The sequence below is a fragment of the Dermacentor variabilis genome, chromosome 2 (genome assembly GCF_050947875.1).
Source record: "Dermacentor variabilis isolate Ectoservices chromosome 2, ASM5094787v1, whole genome shotgun sequence".
Taxonomy (NCBI): Eukaryota; Metazoa; Arthropoda; class Arachnida; order Ixodida; family Ixodidae; genus Dermacentor; species Dermacentor variabilis.
Genome location: NC_134569.1, coordinates 253,919,707 through 253,941,361, shown reverse-complemented (window position 1 = coordinate 253,941,361; position 21,655 = coordinate 253,919,707). Strand labels below are relative to the sequence as shown.

The 21,655-nt window shown below is 45.9% G+C and overlaps 1 protein-coding gene across 1 annotated transcript in view; it reads left to right on the top strand.

The window, feature by feature from the left end:
• Duox (dual oxidase) overlaps positions 1–21,655 on the top strand; it is a 389,750-nt gene that overhangs the window by 240,131 nt on the left and 127,964 nt on the right. Inside the window, exons 18-20 of the mRNA XM_075682845.1 lie at positions 2,475–2,697; positions 11,505–11,777; positions 21,544–21,586. Of these exons, the coding sequence (XP_075538960.1) occupies positions 2,475–2,697; positions 11,505–11,777; positions 21,544–21,586 (539 nt within the window). The remainder of the gene's footprint in view (positions 1–2,474; positions 2,698–11,504; positions 11,778–21,543; positions 21,587–21,655) is intronic.

Here is a 21,655-nt window from a genome sequence, read left to right as displayed (position 1 = left end):
CATTTTTTGTCGCACCGCCATAGTGTTCCCGTCGTCGTCGTTCAGTGGTCGTCATTTTAGATTCCTGATCTTACTCTGGTCATGCTTCATCGTCACATTTTCTACTCCGACCCATTGGTCCCAGTAGTTTGCGTCACTGTTTATATGTTCGGGCATGTGATGCCGTTGTGATCATTGCATCATCGTCACAGCAGCTTTGTCATCCGACTGTTGCCATGCCGTTGTCGTCATGCCATTGTCGTCAAACATTTGCCGTCATGTCACTGTCGTCACGCTGTTGTTTCCAGTGTCATTACTTCAGGAATGTCAACCCATCATCGTCATGCCATCGTAGCCAAATCACCTTCATCGTTCCTTCAGCGTCATTGTTTCTTTGTCACTGCCTTGTGGTCAGTCTGTCGCCATTCAATTGCGATTAGGGCACCCTTGCCATGTTGCTATTATGCCTCCATTGTGAGACCGTCTTTGTGACGTTCTCGCCATCGTGCCTTCATTATCACTCCAGCTGCGTCATGCGACTCTCGTTATGCCATCGTCAAGCCATAGTCGTCATACAGGTTTTGTGATGGGGCCTTCGTCATGCCATTGTCATCATACACTCTTCGCCATGCCATTGTCCTCATGTCGCTGTCTTGCCATCTTCATCATGCATTCATCGTCACACCGCTGATGTCATACAGTCGTCATGCTGTCGTTGCACGATCGCCATCTCGTCAGTATTCCCATTGTCGTCATGTCGTCATCGTAACACCATATTCGTCCATCCATCGACATCATTCCTTGTTTGCCATTCTATCATAGTCAAGCTGTCTTCATTCTGTCGTGATTATGCCTTCACACAAACGCTACCATGCATCCGTTGTCATACCATCGTCATCATGCCGTCTTGGCAGTGCCAAGGTCTTGATTCTCGCTTCTTCATTGGGTTGTTGTCATGCTGTCGTCGTCACACCAGCGTCGTCACGTCATTGCCCTTATGTTGTCATCGTCACGCAATCTTCGTTATATCATCGTGATAATTTAGAAATCAACATGTCATCGTCGTCATGCCGTCGTCGTTGTACGCTTATATCGTTCCATCGATATCATTATTTCTTCCTCATTCGAAATCGAAATAAAAACATGTCTGCTTCCGTATTTTTTGCGATATGTGAGCTATTATGCAAATATGGCATCGCTTGTAGCTTCTCTCTGTTTTCATAATCGGCTTAATACGTTACTTCAGCAGCTTTAAAAGGCTTTCACATAAATTTCAATATACATTACGGGAATTATTTGTGGATTAAAAAAATTGACCTTCTAACGAAAGCTCTATAATTTTAGGTGCTCTTAAAATTTATTTGAGGCATCCAGATAATTTTTTTCGACGCCTATTTTCCCTTGTTTAGAGTGGAGAGAAAAAGAAACAAAGAGGGAAAGGTAGGGAAGGTAACCAAGGACGTGCCCGGTTGGTTGCCCTACACTTGGGGAGGGGAAAAGGGAGGAACAGATAAGGAGAGAAAATAAAAATAATGGTCATTCACAGGAAGTCGTTGAGAAATCTCCCCTGTCACAAGCGTTCATATAGTCCAGTGTTCTTCAACAAACGCAGACGGCCTTTTGTGGCTTGTTGTCACAAAAGTTTAGAGTGGGCACTTGTAGAAAGCAGTCTTCTTTCCTGATCTAGCCTTGTAAAGTCGACAAATGTGCTTTTCACCGAAAGTAAGATTTAGATCAAGGAATTTAATGCGTCCATTAGATTGCATTGCCGAATTTCAACCTACGCAATAGTTCATAGAGGCATTAAGGATATGTTCTACTACACTAGCAATATTTTCACGCAATTCGGTGATGATAATCAATTACTCGTCTGTGAACATGAACGCGCACGAACCTGTGTCAGAGTGGTGCATGCCCAGTGGCCCATAATTGGTCAAATGCGGGAAACATGATTACAGAAGTTTTTAAAGACAGGCGCTATTTTATTAGGAGGCATCTGCGCTAACCACACATGATTACGAGGCGACACGTGAACCCCCACAAGCAACCTTAACGTAGCAGGGCTCCCCGGGGAATTATCAAGCAGTCCCTATCATATCATTGGCCTTAACGAGATTAGAACTGGTGAAGCGTATACTGTGCTGACTAGTGGCCACATCATACGCAACGGAGATATTCGCGATAACACTAAACAAGGGATAGGACTTGTAATTTACGTGGACATGACGGGCAACAATGATGAATTCTACAACATTATTCAAAAGGTAGAAAAGGAATCAATTTAGACGTAAATAGCAGACATAAATTGAAAGTGGTACAATCATGTGCTTGAACATCCAGCCTTGATGAGAAAAAGAGAATATTTCTATCATGATACCCACAGTGTGTTCGCTATATTTTTACAATGAAATACTTTTTTCTTAGTAATACAAATAATCTGTGCGTCGTATTTACGAAAGTTATGTGTTTACATTTCAATGCGACTCTTCATGCAGACGTTCGGGTTAAAGCCGGGTGAGAAGAGGAAGCTCGAGGAAGTTGGCAACGACGTCATAATGGTCATGCGAACGTCGCTGTCGAAGCAAGAGTTCGCCGAAGCCCTTGGTATGAAGCCAGACTCGCTGTTCGTAAAGCAAATGTTCAACTGCGTCGACAAGGACAAAGACGGGCGTATAAGCTTCCAAGAGTTCCTGGACACGGTGGTGCTCTTCACAAGAGGTAAACCTAACTTGTTCATAATTTCGCGGATACTGTTGCGTGTCTGATGCAGATGCCTGTCAGGAGCCGTTTTTTTAGTTACTATGGTAGTGTAGGGGACCTCTTTCGTTCTTTAGGCCTCATCCGTTGTCAACCAAGTATTTAATGTTTAATCAAACGGAATTGATAATCACAAAGGTACACGGCTGCTTCTAGTACGGCATGGGGCGTTGTTACATCGGGCAATCCGCACTAATTGCGCTCAGCAGATCGCCAAAAACTCAACAGCATACGCAATGACTACAATAGGACCCTTCGCAGAGGTGCGCCGCTCATCGAAAATTGATGGGTGTGTACCTGCGCTTAGCACTTACTGATGGTTTAGCTTTCTCTTAGCCTGTTCAAATTCGCACCGTTGGCACCATCTGCAGGCGCAGATCTTCAAGGGGCCGTGAACCACTTTTTATGGAAGTGGAGACAGGAACTTGAAGTTAAAATGAGCTAATTCAGAAATACTTCGCCGCATGAAGTGCTTCAATGCGTTCAGCAGAAGCGGAGTTATTGGCAATCAAACACGCCCTTCGCGTTGCTTCCGCTCCTTCTTCAATGTCTGGCACTGCGAAGGCTACGGTTGAGCGCAGCTCCATGGCGCGCAGTTCAAATTTCTATTTGGATGTGAACGTAGGCGGCACCGCTTCCGATTTCAGCGCCTACGACTTCAGCCAAACATCAGCCAAACGCGGTTGTCCTCCGGCCAGTAGACTTGTCGCGGCATCATTCGGCGCCCGCGGTACATAGCAGACCACAGCTTCAAGACGCTTTAGTTTCCTCATGGGAAACCAACGCGGCCCAGAGGGCGCTCGTGAAACACAGCCCTGAGCGCCGTAAACGAGGAAGCGCCGCAACTTTGCCCCCTTGTTTACTTGTTTTACTTGCTTTACTTTTTATTGCTTTACTAAGAGGTTGGCCAGTTCTAGAGCGCCGCTTTCGAGCGCCCGTTCCTGCGGTGGGCGTCAGCTTCCCTCGGTGTCGTCGGCGTAACCAATCAGATGATCCTCTCAGAGAATAAAAAGAACGCGGAGCGCATTGGCAGATGAAAAACGCACCTATCGAAGACAGCAGAAGGAGAGTAGAGGAGCAGAGTGTAGGGTAAATCATGAGGCCTGAAGCGGAGGAGGAGGGTATGGCGAAAGCGTAAAGAGGAAAGCAGAGGGGCGCGCGAGAGGCGCCATTGTCTCTGTGACCTGTTATATGCGCGACGCGAATCGTGTAGTAGTTTCTGGAAACCACGTGGGCACCAGCGTTCATACTGGAACCTTCCACGAGTCATGTATTAAAACCGACGTCTAAGGGGCAGAGTACAATAAAAGATTATAACATAAAATAATTAGAGCACGTATGGGAATACAGTGCAAAAAATGCAGTGTAAGAAAGGCGCTAACATATAATAATGTTGTGTGACAATTGTACTATGGATAAACCAAATGCTTTTGAACGCCAGAGGTCACTGTACAATAAACTTTCACAAAGTAAAATACAATCAATATAATTCAATATATTTAACAGAATGGTATGGGCCCCTTCTCCTGACATTGGCTGGAAGCCGCTGGGCCATTTTGGCGGTTGACCACCTAACGCGATACGCCGAAACTGTAGCCCTCCCGGCAGCTACAGCGCGCGATGTTGCCTCTCTTCCTTCTTCATCTATTCATCCTGCGTCATGAACCACCTGAGTACCTGCTCAGTGATCGCGGACGTGTCTTCCTATCCGAAGTAGTTAAAGCCATTCATAAAAAGTACCACGTTGTTCATTGCACAACTATGGCATACCATCCGGAAACCAATGGCCTTAAAGAGACACTAAAGCGAAACAGGAAATCAGTTAGGCTAATGAAGCATTGTTTGAGAATCCTTAAGGCAGTCATTAAAAAAACAGTTTGCTAATTTCATGAGAAAATGAAGGTCCGAGTATCAGTATTTGAATTTGGCACCGAAACCCCAGCGCCGGTACGTCAGCGTGTCGTCAAGGATTCAAAACTCTGTTTTCGCATTTGGGCCGCGTTAGCTCAATAAACGTTCCCGAAACTTGCCATGTTTAATATTTGGTTCCTTTAGAACACAGTGTAGTCAATGTGTACCGTTATATATAATTAGTAGGCCCTAGAAGATGCCATCAAAATCCAAGACATCACAGCCCCCATTTGCAGGAACTTAAGTAGGCGTCGCCACCCGTATTTCGTTCTTGCGCTTTTTCTGGCTTACCAAACGTCTTATCGTTGTAAGAGTTGTGTTTTTGGTGTTGTAGAACTGTAATTTACTGATGCACAAGAAACCGTTTTTCACTTTAGTGCCCCTTTGAGAATGCTTCATCCGTACTCTCGGCAACATGCTTGCGATGTACGTCGCCTCCGACCACACAGGGCCGTCATTCGGCCCTTCGTAACCTGTGCGTACAACACTCGGAGCACCACAGGCTTTTCACCCTTTTGCTTACTGTACCGTAGGCACCAGTCGCACACCGTCGACAGAATTCTGTCCCACCGGCAGGATGCATCTGAATGTGCGCGCATTTCTGCCTCGGCAGGACATGCTGGAGAGTGCCGCGATCTGGCACGGGTCTTTACCTCCAATGGCTGCAGACGAACACTCGAGGTGACACCACATGTGCGCCCACCTTGCTTCCTGAAACGCTTGGGCGGCTTTCCGTTCCTTCCGCTCCACCTGGGCTCTCTTTGAAAACTACTGCCCCAGTATGAAGGGCCCTGCCATATCGTCAACTGCGAATCCCCCATTAACTACGGGATCGAACCCATTGAACAGTGTTCAGATATGCGCCGTCGTGGACGAAACATTGCCAACGTCGACTCGACAAAGCCGTACTATGATCCACTCATATTGAGAAGCTGTTAAGTCGCTGGACGGCTTCCCTTTCGTTCCCGGGGGTAATTGTAGGTAAAAAGAGGAACACTATTGTGGGCTGTCCTCTCCAGTGCTTTCTAATGGGTCCAGCTCTCCAGCGCTGTCAGACGAGAGTCCTAAAGTAATAATACTGACAAGTAGATCCTCGGTTAGAAATTGTAACACAATTGTATAATTCATGTCAGCATAGCAGTGGACGACGTAATAATATATTCGGTAGAAGAAGAGCAAATGTGGTTGAAAAACTCCACAAAGAATGCTCCAACGCCATTTAGTGTAACAGAAATAAGAATGAAAGCGTAAAAAATTATAAAATTTTTAGCTGTAGAAGAGCACACAAGAGCGAAGAAACAGAAATGAGGTTCACTGTGCACACATGAAAGAGAGAAACTGTTAGGGATGGTGTAAGAAGGGAGAAATAATAATAGTGCGTACCTGAAAATACAAATGTTTATTAGGCCAAGTTATCATAGGCTAGCAGAATACCTTTTAGTGAAGCTTTGAAACACCGAAATGTAGGCAGTTTCCTAAGTTAACCAGAAAAACGATTCCAGAGTTTAATGATAGCCAGTGTAGATTTTTTTTACCACTGTTAGGGGGAACAGATGGTAAAAAAAATGATAATTAGAAAGCAACTTAGTGCGGTTTGTATTCCTAAGGGAGTCTTTGAATGTAATGAAAGGACAGTTGGGAATCAAACAATTATAACACCTTATTGCTAAATTGTAGTTAAATAACTTTTTTACATACGAAATTTTGGAGTACTCAAGTAGGCCGAAAGCATTGGCACGGGGTGTACTGTGAATGATGACACGTATTGCTTGATTTCGTATATGCTGCACTGAAGACAAATAACAAATATGTATTACTCCAAGCGTATAATCATTACTTAAGAGGAAGCTTCAGCATCTCCGGCGCTCGTACGTAATTGCATGTAAAAGGGCAACTCGCTTTTCTCGGTAACCATTGCACTAAATTTCACGAGGTTTGTTGCATTAAAATAAAAAAGCCTATAATCTAGCGACTGTCATTTCAAATTTTCTATTTACGTCGCCATTTTTATTAAAAGTTGGCAAAAATAGCAAAGTTTCAGAAAATGAAATTGACAAGTTTAAAACTCTAACTTAGCAATGAAAAATGACATCAAAATTGTGTGAGTTGCATCTAATAGTACATGTAAGCGGACGAAATAGCTATGTTACACATAAATCTAAAAGTTTAGTAATATGGAAATACAGCTTTTGTAAAACCCTTCTACATAACTCAAAAAATTCAGGCAAGATAAGATATTTAAAATTTTTCCCTTTCAATAATCTGGTGGGTGCCCTTTACAGAACCGCGATATCTGTTCTTGATGCGCAGTTAATAATTTGTAAACTTCGTGCTTCTAAACAGTTCTAAATTCCGAATATTTAAAAATCTTTTTAACAAAATTCAGGCACTAAATCGAAATTGCACTTCCAACAGTCACTATAATTTAACTTTTTCTCTCAAATGCAGTACATTTCATTAAAATTGGTCGAGGGGTTATCTCCGAAAAAAAGTTTTTGCGCTTTACATATATTTGAATAGGCCGCGTTGGAGTTGGGGCCGAGGTAAAGCTTCCTCCAAACGTGTGAATTTAAGAATGCAAAGTAGAGCGAAAACAAAGCACAAGAAGAAAAGTGGTGGCGTGTCCTGATAAGCGCCCGAATGCCAAAAGCGCATTTCAGCGTAACATGGTTATGTGCAGGCGAACCTTCAAATAGCTTTCCAGGGTAACACCTAGAAATGAAACGTAATCTGTTATGGTAATAGAACGATGGCTTAAGTTTAACGAAGCAGGATTAATTAGCGACTTGTAGTGCGAATGAAAGACTGAAAATTTCATTTTAGATGGAATAATCATTAGATCATTGTCGTTGCACCCTTTCATCAGGTAGTCAATAGTTCTATTTATTTTATTTGTACATAACAGACACCCTTATCTATTATAATTGTATCGTCATTGCACAGAACATAGAAACCTTGGTTGGTGAGGTCTGTGAGTTACTCTCGCTAGGCCAGCGTCTCTTCAATGAAAAGTAATTTAGGTCTACCGACACTTCGGTGTCACGCCACGAGTGCTTCCGGTTAAATCTCTATGACAATGTTGTTTACACCAATGCAATGCTTAAAAAAACGATGTTTTCCTCGCCCCAGATTACTTGTCCTGACGGATCGATCACAAACACGAGGTTAACATTCCGTTATGCCGCACTAACACTAGCCATGCCTCTTTTTTGCCGCAAACAAGCAGTGACTGGAACCACCTTCCGCCTCCGTCGCTGCAATCCAACGCCCTGCCGCCTTCAAGGTTGCGATTAACAATTTGTTCTTAGAACACTCCTCTCTGTAATACCCTCGGATCTGAGAGTATGAAAATAAATAATAAATGTCAAGCATATCATTAATGTAAGCAGAATAAAGCAAACGCCCCAATATTGAGACATGTGGTACCCATGGCCAAGATTTTTATAACGGGAAAATGTGTGGCTCAATAAATTCCCTCTTAGACAAATACCTTTTTTAAAATGCTATAGCAGGGCGAGGTATTCCATGTGATTCAAGTTTACGAAATAAAATCGTGTGAATAATAGTATCAAAGGCTTTGTTAGGTTTAAGTAAACATTGCCGACGAATTCATTATTGTCAAGACTACTTTTAATAAAATCAGCGAGACAAAGTAGAGGTAAGTTAGCGCTTCCATACCGTAGCTGAACTGGCAGGATTTAACTGTATGGAATTTTTCCAAGTACTTGCTTAAACTGATAAAAATAATGTTTGAATTAATTTACTTAGGGAGGAAAGAATCGAAATTGTATGTTAATGTTATACTTATTATTTATCACCTTTTTTAAAAGAAAGATTGCCTATCCTTAGCACGTTTTAGCGAAGGCGGAAATTACCCAGATTTAGAGATCCGACTAAACACACTGCTCACGGACTTGCAAATGGAATCGGCGACTAGCTCGCGCACTGATGTGCCATGTAACCCTGGACTTGCGCTACGAAGATTACGCGTAGTAGAAAGCACTCCATGCGTCGTGAGAGGAAGAAGGTAAAATGTGAACAGACCAGATATCCTGAAATACTGGCTGGGATGAAGCTGTCGTCTTCGGGTCCATACTTAGCAGCACAAACCCAGCGAGACAAGTTACCTACTACACCAGACAGCAGCGATTTGTCTATACGGGCAACATACTCGGGCCAAATATTGTCCACTCGACAAGACAGACTATATATCCGTCGAGGAAAGGGAAAGAATGCTACACACCTGGACAGAGGCATAGGAAGCTTCGCTTTAAAGCAATAGGAAATTTAGGTGACAGGAGTGGATAAGAACAACATTACGTGCAAGGAACTCTTGTGCTATGAAAATAAATGTATGTGGCGTTCATGCATGCATTTCCACTGGACGCTATTGCCCGCCGCCTGAAGCCTCTCTCCGGTTACAGCGTCGTGAAAAATTGAACCTAGCGCGATTCTACGGAGGCAGTTAAAGCGGTAGGGAATCGAGGAACAGCAGATTCTTCGAGAGCGAGCAGTTCTAAAGCCAGAACGCCGCTGTCTTGATGCACGCTCGGAATGTTCGAGGTCAGATGACGCGGGATATTGGCAGGAGTGGCGCAGTTAAATGGACAGCTACCATGCGATGTTCGCTTGAGAAGGTTGGAGGCTTAATATCATTCTCCCTCTTAATGTTTATACGCTATAGTTTATACTGGCCATACAAATACTAAATTTCTAAAATTCGAATTTCGAAATTTTGAGAACTCTAAAACTTCAAAATAAAAAAAACTAAATATTCTATAGCTTCCTATTGCTGCCAGTGCTTTGTCCTTCGGGCAAAAACTGCTACTTTCCCCCTTTCATGTCGAAGCGCCGTCCGTGTCACGCACTAATGCCTACAATAAAGCGCACGGTGTTGACAGATAAACGTCCAGGCCTTTAAACAAGTCGCCTGTTTCGAGAAAACTACTGTGAACTGTGTTCGGTCCTGTCAGATTGGTCTCGATCGCATTCCGCGACGTTTGCTGATCGGCTGAAGTCGCACATCCGCCAAGGAGCCTTCGCATGACCGCCTTAATCATCGTCGCATTCACTTCTCGTGGCAATCGGTTGCGCCATGTTCGCGCCTCCTCCGCATTATAGGCCTCCTCGTTGTTTATAAAAGTTCGAAAATCTGTATATGCACGAATCCGTTTTATAATCAATTTGAGATCAAGTTCACGTCTATGGCATAGAAGTTTCAGTGAGAATTTCACGCGCGTCTGCTATTTGTTTACTTAGTAGGAACCCTGAGTTAATAAGTGCGCATTTAAAATTGCCTGCACTATATTTCATGAGAAGCCAACAAATACTGACACCAACGACAAAATAGTGGAAATTACTTGTTTCTTTATTTCATTTATTAAGCACGATAAATAATGGGAATTAAAGTTGATGAAAAACCAACTTCCCGAAGGTGGGAACCGAACCCACAACCTTCGCGTTTCGCGTGAGATGCTCTACCGATTGACCTACCGCGGAGCTGTTTCCCCATCCACTTCCTCGGGTATTTATATGTCCCATTAGAACTCTATGAGTGTTAGCCAGCACCACCACTCGCAGACCTTGGCGGCGGACGTGGAACGTCCTTTTTGCCGCAGGCGTCATGAGAACGCGAAATGCGAAGGTTGTGGGTTCGGTTCCCACCTGCGGCAAGTTGTTTTTTCATCTACTTTAATTTCCATTATTTATAGTTTCTTTATTTCATTTATTAAGCACAAATAATTTCTCCTATGTTGTCCTTGGTGTCAGTGTTTGTTGGCTTCTCATGACATGACTAATAAAAATCGGGCCGCTCGGTGAACTCCCTTTCTTCTCGTTTACTGCACTATACTTGAAAGATAAAGGGAACCGATAGGTCCGATTTTTGTTAGGTAACCTCGCAAACATTTCAAGCGAATAGATAATGAATTCAAGAAAACATTGCTGCAAATACACCTTTTCTTTAATTGAAATTTGGAAATGATATGGTAAAGGCAATCAAAATGGACAAAACCATGTCGCTTGCAAGATCTGCACTTGCGCTTTTATTCTGCTGTTGCAGTCCTGCATGTTCTAACGGTGCATGCTGTCGGCAGTGCGTGCACATCACTCTCTCTCATGGCCAACATTTCGCAAGGATTAAAGTGTTGTTCAAGCGTTGCATAACCTCTACCTTTGCAGCAAGGAGTGGTTTTCGCAACACTCGCTGTTCTGCACAAGTTCCCTTCGCGACGTGCGGGCTCCTCCTCTTCTGGCTGCCCAGCAATCCCGGCACACCGGTGCTTGTAATATCGGTTGATGTGAGTGGAAAAACACAAGGAAGGGGTGTTAATCTGAAAAGCATGTAGTTGGCTGCCGTACATTTGGGAAAGAGAATCAGGGTAAAGAAGGAAATATGGTGAGCTTCTTGCAGATGTTGCCTTACGCCTTCCAGTTTCTGGCTGCACTGAAATGAAAGAATTTGCATTCCTCGGGACCTAAACAATAAAACGTCGCTGCAGAGAGAGAAATTGTTGTACGTGTATATGCGGCAGAATGACCGTTCACGTTGCAGGATTTTACACACGGGGGTGAAGGGGTCACCTGGACCAGAGAACTTAAGCATATTTTGTCGTTGCACGTAAGCTGCTTGATCTTGTTTTGCTCACTTGGCCATGTCATTGCGATAAAATGGTAGTGGCATTGAAATGAAACATAATAATCTGATTCTCATGAAAATTTACCGTAAAGAAATCATCCATTTTGAAAATGACTTTATAACGTCACAACAGCGCCGTGTTCCTTCCGTCCCGTGTCGCAGTGTTGAAAATTTGAGAGAATGATTAATTGATGAGAAAGTGACATTTATGCGCTTGCAGGTAAGAGTGACGACAAACTGCGCATCATCTTCGACATGTGCGACAACAGCGGCGACGGAATGATCCAGAAGCAGGAGCTGACGCGCATGCTGCGCTCCCTGGTGGACATCGCCAAGACTAATTCGCTCAGCGAGCACGAGACGAGAGACATCATCCGGGGCATGTACGCCTCCGCGGGTCTCGACAACTGCGACTCGCTCAGTTATGAGGACTTCAAGAAGATGATGAAAGAACATCGTGGCGACGTCATCGCCATCGGCCTAGATTGCAAAGGTTAGTCTCGCATCTGCTTGGTAAACCATCATGGTGCTGCTGTTACGGCTGCCCAAGTGTTACGAGTGAGAATGGCGGCATGCTAAGCGGTGCCTATCGCAGGGCTTTATGTCGGCCAACACCACTGTACCGTTGCCCACTTTCTCAGAATACCTGAGCAGATTTATCTACGCATGATAATTATTCCTGTCCATAATTACGGTCTTCATAGTCAAAGAAATAGACTAGGGCTGTTCAAATTTTGTTTAACATAACGATGAACAATCTTGAAAAAGAACAGCGGTATCATCCGCGGAGCCTCAAATAGTGAAGACTTCGTATGGGCTCACTTTTATACCTTCGGCTTTAGTCCGCTTTTCCTGTTTTTAATAACATTTTTCCGTTCAATAACAGCGTTCATCAAAACCTACTGTGTACTTATAAACCAAAAACCCCCTATTCTTTTTCACAAGACTTTAAGCAACACCCAGAAAACCAATTTCAACTTGCCGCTTTCGTGCCGTCATTTGTATTGAATGCTCACGTGGTCGAGCCGCCTGACTTATGCAACAGAACGAAAAATAGGAATGGGACTACGACGCAGACAGAGTAAAAGGAGCACAGCGCTCCTATAACTCTGTCGTCGTTCCTTCCTTATCATTGGCGCTGTTGCACAAGTTTCGATGAACCAACTCACCCAGCAAGAAATTATTCTGCTCTAATCACGTTCACTTCCTAAAACAAAAAGTAAATCAGGCTACTTGTCCCATCCGCTACCTTGGCGATGCTAAGTGAGCCGGCTGTACGGAGTCCTTGGAAACCTTACACGGTGCATGGATATATCAATATTCTTGGTTATTTATTGTTCCGTCCTACAGCTTCAACTGAAAAGGACTTCATTTGCGCTTGGCAATTATAGGACGGATGCGCTTGAGGTACATGTGATTTATTTCGAGTGACCTGGTCTAATATATTCGGGAACTCGTCAAACACATTTGCCTGTTCTATGCGCAAGAGCAATGTCGTCTAGATAACTGTTAGGATTTCTAAGCCAGAATGATATCCACCATCTTTCCAGCAATCTAGTACGACGCACTGGCGCTCGCCTCTAGAATAGCTTAACAGCAACATTCGCAGCGACAGCACCGCTGTAGAAATGATAGTCTTCATCAAAGTCAACCGGAACAACGCCCTTACGGAGCATGGTTTTTCTATAGCCACGCACAGGAAAGCTAGCAGGCCGTTTCTCATAACTGTACATCATTTGCTTTGGTATTTGTATATATTGCACATTGGCAAAATAAAGATACGTACAGGTGGCTTCCATGATAAATGTTGTTCACCTTCTGCCTTTCTCCATCTGTAAAGTGGTGAAAAGCAAACACACAATCTCTCGGGTCAATAATTTCCAACGACATCGGAACACCATGGAATTTTCTTATAAAGAAGCCTTACCTGTGAAAAAAACAAGAACAGGACAATGGGTAATTTGTACCGGTTATCAAATCAGCGCGTAATATCGCTTCGAATGCACGGGCGGCCTATAAACAACGAGAGAGAAACGGGGCAAATGAGCCTTCTTGGTAAAATGGTTAATTTTTCTGTGTTATCTGATGAACATGACAGGGATTTCAATACCCAGGTAGAGGACTGTTCAACTAAAATGCAGTCACAATTCACACTTAATAAAAAAGCAAGCTGGCATAAAATGTATAACGAGAACAAATACGTTGTAATCGAGGTCACACGTGACTTTGTCGTAAATTGTCGCTGAAAATAAAAAAAACTTTTGCCATTTAGGCGCATGCAAACACTCGATCCTCACTCATGTTCCTTTACTAATATCATGCTTAATTACGTATCCCTACTGTGTACGTTTCCCATTTTTTTATTGAAATGTGCAATGTTTTTTTTTTTTACGCTAGAGATTAACACGTGTGCTTGTTCAGGGGACCATGTTTCACCGTCTAAGAAATGTTATCGTTCAGCGCAGGACGTGCCTGCTTGTATCGACAGTTTCTCGAGTGTTATCGATGCTTATATCAGCTGTCTGTTGTCACCGATCTTCGTGTAAATTGATTGCGTGTACGCGCGACGTGAGAGGTGCAGGACTTTCTGTCTGGAAGACGCGCGGGCACCAGCGCTTACTCTGGAACCTTCGATGACTCATGTATTAAAGCCGGCGCGCTTGAAGCGCTGATCAGAGTTTCGATGATCACCGACGATTGTTGTTTTTTGAGTGTAGGCTGTTCTATAGGGCACAGGTTCGCCCAATAAAAGGCAAGTTTCTTCATTTAGAGTTTTGCTGCTTTCTTCACCGTCGCTACTACGTGAAATCTGGTGGAGGTGCTAGTGTTGATGTAGTGAACGATGCCGCAAAGGCACGATCCAAGCCCGAGACTCTAGGACAACAGCAGCAACGCCAGGGAAAAGCCAGCAATCCGTAGGCTTCAAGGACCGCCGCCCGAGTACTGGCCTCTTCCAGAGAAGGCCACCACATAATTCAAGGACAAGTCAACATCCCCAATGGCTGCCCCAGCGTTCCTAATCCTCCTGCGATAACCTCAGGAGCCGCCTGCTTTCCTGGATCATCGGGCGCAGACTCAAAACCAGGCTGGAGACCTATGTATGAATCGCGACTTTGAACAACTCGAACTCACACGACAAGCTGCGGCATGTATAATTCGCCTTAGAAGACGCCACCAGAACGTGGTTTGAAAACCGCCAATCGACCATGACAGCATAGGACCTGTTCCGTAACGGCTTCCTGCGGACCTCGAAGAGCGTCGCGCGCAAGGAAAGGGCTGAAGCTCTGCTAGAGCCTGGGTGCAATTACCCGACCGGAACATCGTAACTTTCACGGAGGAGATGACTCGGCTGTTCAGACACGCCGACATGCCACAAGAGAAAAAAATTCGCCTCATGATGGCAGGTGTCAAGCAAGAGGTCTTCACCGGATCGATGCGCAACCCGCCAAAGACCGCTGCTGAATTTGTTTCCGAGGCCACAACCATTATTATTATTATTATTAATAAGACACTCCCTATGCGGACAAGGCAATGTAACCTCCGAACGCTGACCGCAAACTACACCGATCTTCAAGCACTCGGCACCATCGACTTGCGAGCGACCTTCAGAAAGGTCGTTCGCTAGAAACTGCAGGAGCTCTTTCTAAAGTCGCAACCTCAAGTAACCAACCCAAGTTCAGCGATCACTCGGAGTTCTTGAGATGCCTCCACAATCACCACAGCCCCAGCCGGAAGCGATGAGATACGGCGGCGTCGCAAGTCACCAGGGTCCGCTTCCGCACCCACGCCACGGCGCCTCCAACGCTGCAAGTCAGTCGTCAGCCGCGATCATGAGTACGCCAGCGCATCGTCCATCGCAGCTTCCCTAGGAAGAGAGACGTCTGGCGCAATCCCGACCACTGCCCGTTCTGCTACCACTGCGGAGAAGCAGGCCACATATACTGCAGGTGCCCGTAACGCCAAATGGGTCTACGAGGGTTTGCCGAGATCGCTCCGCACCTGCAGCAAGTCGAACGCCCTCGTGATATCGCCGACTACCTCGCCTCCGCTCAGTGGAGCCCTCGACGACCTTCCAGTTCGCTGTCACCAGGCCGCCACATGTCACCACAGTGCTGCCCGCACTATCCCAGCTGAGGGCCGTTCCGCAAGCCTAGATCCGGTAAGCTAAATACAGCAGCTAATGGAGGTGCGGTTGCTGCACGTGGAAATGCCGAAGATTCTCCACCGATGACGACAATACTTCAAGATCTATCTCGACGACGTAGCAACGACACGCCACCATACCGATGAAGATTGAAAGCACAGAATATGCCGGCAAAAGAAGACCTGACGACGAGACGTACCAGCCATAGGTTGACGCGACGCAGCCGTGATCCGACGCCAACACCAAACGGAAATTAGAAACACAGAACCACCGACCCCGACATGCTTCTCGACGGTCACGCAGTTCTTGCTTTAGTGGACAAAAGAGCCGACTAATCCGTAATGAGTGGCCCCTTCGCCGCCCAATTGAGGAAAGTTAAGACTGCATCGGAAGGCCCTCAAATTCGGACCGCCGCAGGAGACCTGATAACGCCGACTGGAATCTGCACGGCAAGAATTACCGTTCGTGACTGGACCTGCCCTGCCACCTTCGTTATGCTCTATTAGTGTTCACATAATTCTTGAAACAATACGGCGCAGTCATCGATCTGAAGTCGAAGTCGGCAACAGTACTCATGATCAAGCGATAGCGCCGGAGAACGCTCATACTCACAGTGCCTTGAGTGCTTGAAGATCAAGTCAGAATCCAGCATTGTCATTTACATCGGCACCGAAACACCCGCAGACGTAGAAAGCGCCATCGATGGCGATGAACATTTACCGCTCGACCTGAAATTTTCGTCGCAAGTCGGATGGCCGGATTTCACGGAGGAAAAGCGAAAGTAATGTTGATCAACTTCAGCCAGGAGTTCAAGTACGCCAACAAGGGCACGACGATCGCATACCTTGAGGAAATTGTGGAAACAAGCAGTGCTGCTTTGATGGTCTTCTCGGATTCTGCCGGATCTACCTCGATCACCACAGTTTCCAAACCAGACTTCGACATAAATCCAAGTCTTCCCTTGAGTAAGCAGCAACAGCTCAAAAGTCTTCGACGATACAAAGACTGCTTATCGATGTCGTTGAGGATTTGACGAACACTTGTTGCAAATCATCGCATAATAACCGAAGAGTGCGCTCTACCACTCCGCCAGATCTTTTAGCGAGTCTATACGCAAAAACGTGGAGCTATAAGGCAACAAGTTCAAGAAACGCTGCCTGACGACATCATTCATCCATCGCAAATCCGTGGATGTCTCCTGTAGTCGTGGTGAACAAAAAAAATTAAAGGCTCAATCTACTCTGTGAATGTGCATTGCCAGCGTTTCCCATCCACTTAACCAGACACGGCGTCTCTAGAGAATGCACGAGCGAGGATGTCGAGGGCACTGCGTTTCTTTGCGGCATTCCTTACGGTGGAGGTGCGCGACAAGTCCTCGTGGAAACACAGGCGGTCGCACACGGCGCCGGAGAATCCGAATTCCACGTCGAGGAACTTGTGCTTGAATGTCCAAGTGGCTCCCTTGAATGTGGCGACCTTGTCGGCGTGACACTTGCGGCGTTTGGCCTCGTTCTCCGCTTCTCGTCTCTCGCTGCAGCTCGAGCAAGCGCATCGCTTGCAGTCCGCTTCATTGACTCTCGCCCGACGCTCGGCCTCTTGGTTCAAGGGTTTGGCTATGACGTTGCTTCGAGAGCCTCTATTGCTCCTATCTGCGAGCATCGTATGCTCGTTGCTCCTCGGGAGTTCTTACTTCGCGTGGCCTACCTATAGCTCATATTCTAACTAAACCACCTGTCTACGTTCCATACAAAGTGTGCTTTCACACGTAAACCGAGACATACCTTTTTAGATGCACTTCGCACTAACGCCACTTGCTTCTACGCAGGAACCTTATAGAAGCGCCAACCCATTCGGAGACTCTCACCGCGATCCATCACGCACGGTGACACCATGCCGCCCCTGTGTGCATGCGCTACACGTGTTTTTGCGCTAAATTGTCGATTTCTAGAAAGGCGAGTCTTCTGTCGACCACCAAGAAATAATCGCCGGTTCGTAGAGGTTAGCAGCTCCGCTCTAGAAGGACTGAATCCTATGTTTCTGCGTCGCTTATCGTCGACTGAACAAGATCACGAAGAAGGACGTATGCTTCCTCCCACGGATAGACGATGCAAAGGATGGGCTCTGCAACGCCAAATACTTTTCGTTGATGGATCTCAAGACTGGCTACTAGCTAATAGATGTCGACCAGCGGGATTGCGAAAAAACCGCCTTCATGACACCGGGCGGCCTCTGAGTTCAAGGTCATGGCATTCGGACTGGGGTCGGCTCCTGCAACGTTCCACTGCGTGATGGATACGATGTTAGCAGGATTCAAGTGGCAGGCCTGTCTTGTCTACTTAGATGACGTCGTAATCTTAGCAAGGAATTTCGACGATTAGCTTTAGGCGGCTTTGGACAGTACCAGAGGCCTTCAAGTCATTAGGACCGTAAAAGTGCCGCTTCGCTTAGGATGAGCTTATCTTCTTGGGCCACGTCATCGGCAAATCTGGAGTACGCCCTGATCCTGAGAAGACATCTGCCATCGCTAACTTCGTGCAGCCCACCGACAAGAACGGAGTGCGCAGATTCCTTTGCTTATGTGCCTATTACAGGTGCTTCGTCAAGATGGAGTGTGTAAGCTCGACTGAACGAGGACGCAGAAAGAAACAGATACACAGCGACAGATTTTATTTCCGCACGCATCGATAAATATATACTGTACGAGCGGAAACAAATGAGAAAGCAAAAAAGAACATTCAGTGGTGCATGTCGATGAACTGTGCACGTGTCCAAGGCATGGTCAAAACATACAGAGCGATGGTTACAAGGATAAACCTAGGAATCTCTTTATCTCAATGAGAGACTAAAAGAGCATCTGTAAAGCTTCACTAGGCTAATCCTGGGTAATTTGGGTATTCATTACCTGTCCCAGCAAATCCATGTTTGAAAGTGCTTCTATTCTGTATAGGGCTCATAGCAGGATGACAAAGAAGATTGTGGAGGCCCTTGAAATTGCAGATTTAGAGGAAATGTGCGTGAGCAAGCCATCAGTGTCGTCATCTGAAAACAAAACATACTATTCCTCCCTTTATTGTTGTAACTATTGCTGTGTATGTTTCGACCATGCTCTGGACACTTCTGTAGTTCAATTACATGCACCGCTGAACGTTATTTTTCGGTGTCTCATTGGTTTCCGCTCGTACGCTATATATTTATCGATACGTACGGAAATATAATCGATAGTTGAAAGTAGCGCTCTCTCTCTCTCTCTCTGTGTATCTGTTTCTTTCTGCGTCCTCGTTCAGTCCCGCTTACACATTCTAGCATGGATTCAAACTAACCAGTCCGCCAACGTGTTTTAACCAACTTCGTCAAGAACTTCTCGCGCATCGCCGAGCCATTAAACTTTCTCACGAAATCAGACTTCGATTTCAATTGGCAAACGCCGCAAGCCGATGCCTTCCAAGAACTCATACGACGCCTGCCGTCAACACCAGTGCTCGCCCACTTCGACGAAGAAGCCGACGACGAAATCCACACCGATGAAAGCATCCTAGGCCTCGGCGCCGTCCTAGTTCAAAGGAAACAGGGATTTGAACGGGTGATTGCTTACGCTAGCCGGCCGTTGTCGAAGGTGGAAACCAATTATTCTTCGAAGGAAAAAGAAAGCCTTGCCATCGTTTGGGCTACCACGAAATTCCGTCCTTACCTATACGGCAGACCCCTTAAAGTCGTATGTAACCACCATACCATGTGTTGGCTGCCGAATTTAAAGGACTCTTCAGGGCGCCTCGCACGATGAGTCTGAGACTCCAGGAATTTTACATCATCGTCGTCTACAAGTCGGGACGAAAGCACTCTGATGCCGACTGCCTATCACGCGCCCCCCATTGAAGCGCCGCCGCAAGACGACGACGATGACGACGCCATCCTGGTAATAATACGCGCGGAAGAGTTCATTGAACAGCAACGAGCAGTCCCGGAGCTCAGCCTCGTAGAGTATTTGGAAGCCTACATCGACGTTGTCCCTAGGCCATTTACGCGAGCATTTTCTTTGTTATCACTGCACAACAATGTACTCATAAAGAACAACTTCTCACCACTCTGTGCCACCTACCATCTCTTTGTTCCCTCAGAACTGCGCGCAGAAGTACTGGACACCCTACATGACCACACGGTCACTGGACACCTCGGATTCTTCCGCACGCTTTCGATAGTACAGGAAAAGTATTACTGGCTGCGCCTAACCGCCGACGCCACCCGTTAGGTCAAGACATACCAAGACTCTCACTGACTGAAGACACTTCCGACAAGGCCAGTGGAATTAGTGCAGTCCTTCGAGCCTCCTTGCCAATTATTTCTGCAGATTGGGAGGGATTCATTGGAACCCTTTCCAACGTCAACGTCTGGAAATGAGTGGATCGTCGTGGGGATGGACTACCTCACCCATTTCGCTGAAACGAGAGCTCTGCCAAGAAGTAATGCGTGCAGCCGAAGGGGCTAAGGTTTCGTCAAGTTCATCCGTACGTAAACTTCGCTCGGCCGTCCGAGAACCAACTCATATCATGGCGCTCAAACTGGTTGACGGCAGGAACCAGATGACTACTCACGACGCAACGCTGCCACACGTCACGGAAGAAGTGAATCTAGACGTCGCCGCGTATCTCGAGCACCGCGAAGAAGCCCTGCAGCTCGCCCGCCTGCGTATCTAGAACCAGCGTACGACTGATAGCCGGCTTTATAATCTTGGACGACGCTATGTGGAGTACTAGCCCAGCGACCGTGTTTGGGTTGGGCCCGAATACGCCGGCGAGGACTTTGCGAAAAGCATTTCCACTGCTATTTGGGACCCCTCAAGATCTTACGACATATTGGCGCACGGGACTATGAGGTCGCGCCAGACAGCGTTTCGCAATTACAGCGGCGCTGCGCAAGGCCTGAAGTCATCCGCGTGGTGCGTCCTAAGACTTTTTACGCCTGCTGACGAACTTAGGGTTTTAGTTTCATTGTTATTTTATTGTTGATGGTGACTTTCTTTATTATGCGTGGTTCTGTTTTCGCTCTCGTGTTTGTAGCATCGGGACGATGCTTCCTTTAACATTGTATTGTAGTTTTGTATACTCTATTTAGTTGTATTTACCATTGTATTTTTTTGTATTGAGCACAGTACTTGTTGACCTTTATATGGTGACCCCGTTTCACCATCTAACAGATGTTATCGCCCAGCGCAGGACGCGCAAGTATGTATCGGAATGTTTTCGAGAGTTATCGGTGGTTCTATCTGCTGTCAGTTGTCGCCGAGCCTTGTGTAATCAGAATGCATGTATGTGTGGCGCGAAATGTGTCGAAATTTGTGGAAGGAACGCGGGGGCACCAGCGATTACTCGGGAACCTTCGGCGACGCATGTATAAAAAAAGCCGACGCTCTTGACCCGCTGATCATATTTTCGGCGATCGCCGACTGTGTTCGCCGCTGTCGTTGTTCGTTGTGTGTAGCCTGTTTTTGTGGGCACAGGATGGCTCACAACAACGCGTTTTGTCATTCGCAGTTTTGCTGCTTTCTGCCCCGTCACTACTACGTGACAATATGTACGTCCGCTTACGGCACGTGCACTGCAGCCAGCGCATTCTGCGTCGTTGCCCTTAAGCCAAACCCAGCGTTTTTTCCCAAAATATTGTAGCAGTGCTTAAGTGCGTTTTGATCCTTTCTGTAGAATGTGTCTTTCCGCTTTCTTTACCTTGGCGTTGCAGGGCAAAATGTGCCTTCTTTGGGGGTTCACAAAGTGTAACCGATATGCATCTCCTACATACTTCACTCTACTTCAAACAAATTCCAGCAAATACACTCCCCTACTATGTGTGACAAAGTGCCTCTGGTGCTAAGAAACTCCATGCGTTTTTAAGAAACTGCGCCAAGCATTTATGAAGCAGTAATATCCACCAAGAGATAGGGCATCTCTAATGGAGACTTGATAGAACTGAAATTTCTTTAAGTATGAAACATTCGCTTTAGAACTCCGCTCCCTTATATTAGGAATTGATCACTATTTGTAAGTGAATTCTATGCGAATAAATAGCGAAGATGTGGTTCCGCAGGCGAATACATCATATGCTGTCCTTTTGTCATCTTTTACAGGTGCTAATCAAAACTTCCTGGACACATCATCGAATGTTGCGAGGTAAGAAAACATGCATAGAGAGAAAATGTGTGCAAGAACTGCAGGGCTCTAATTTATTCAGCTATATCA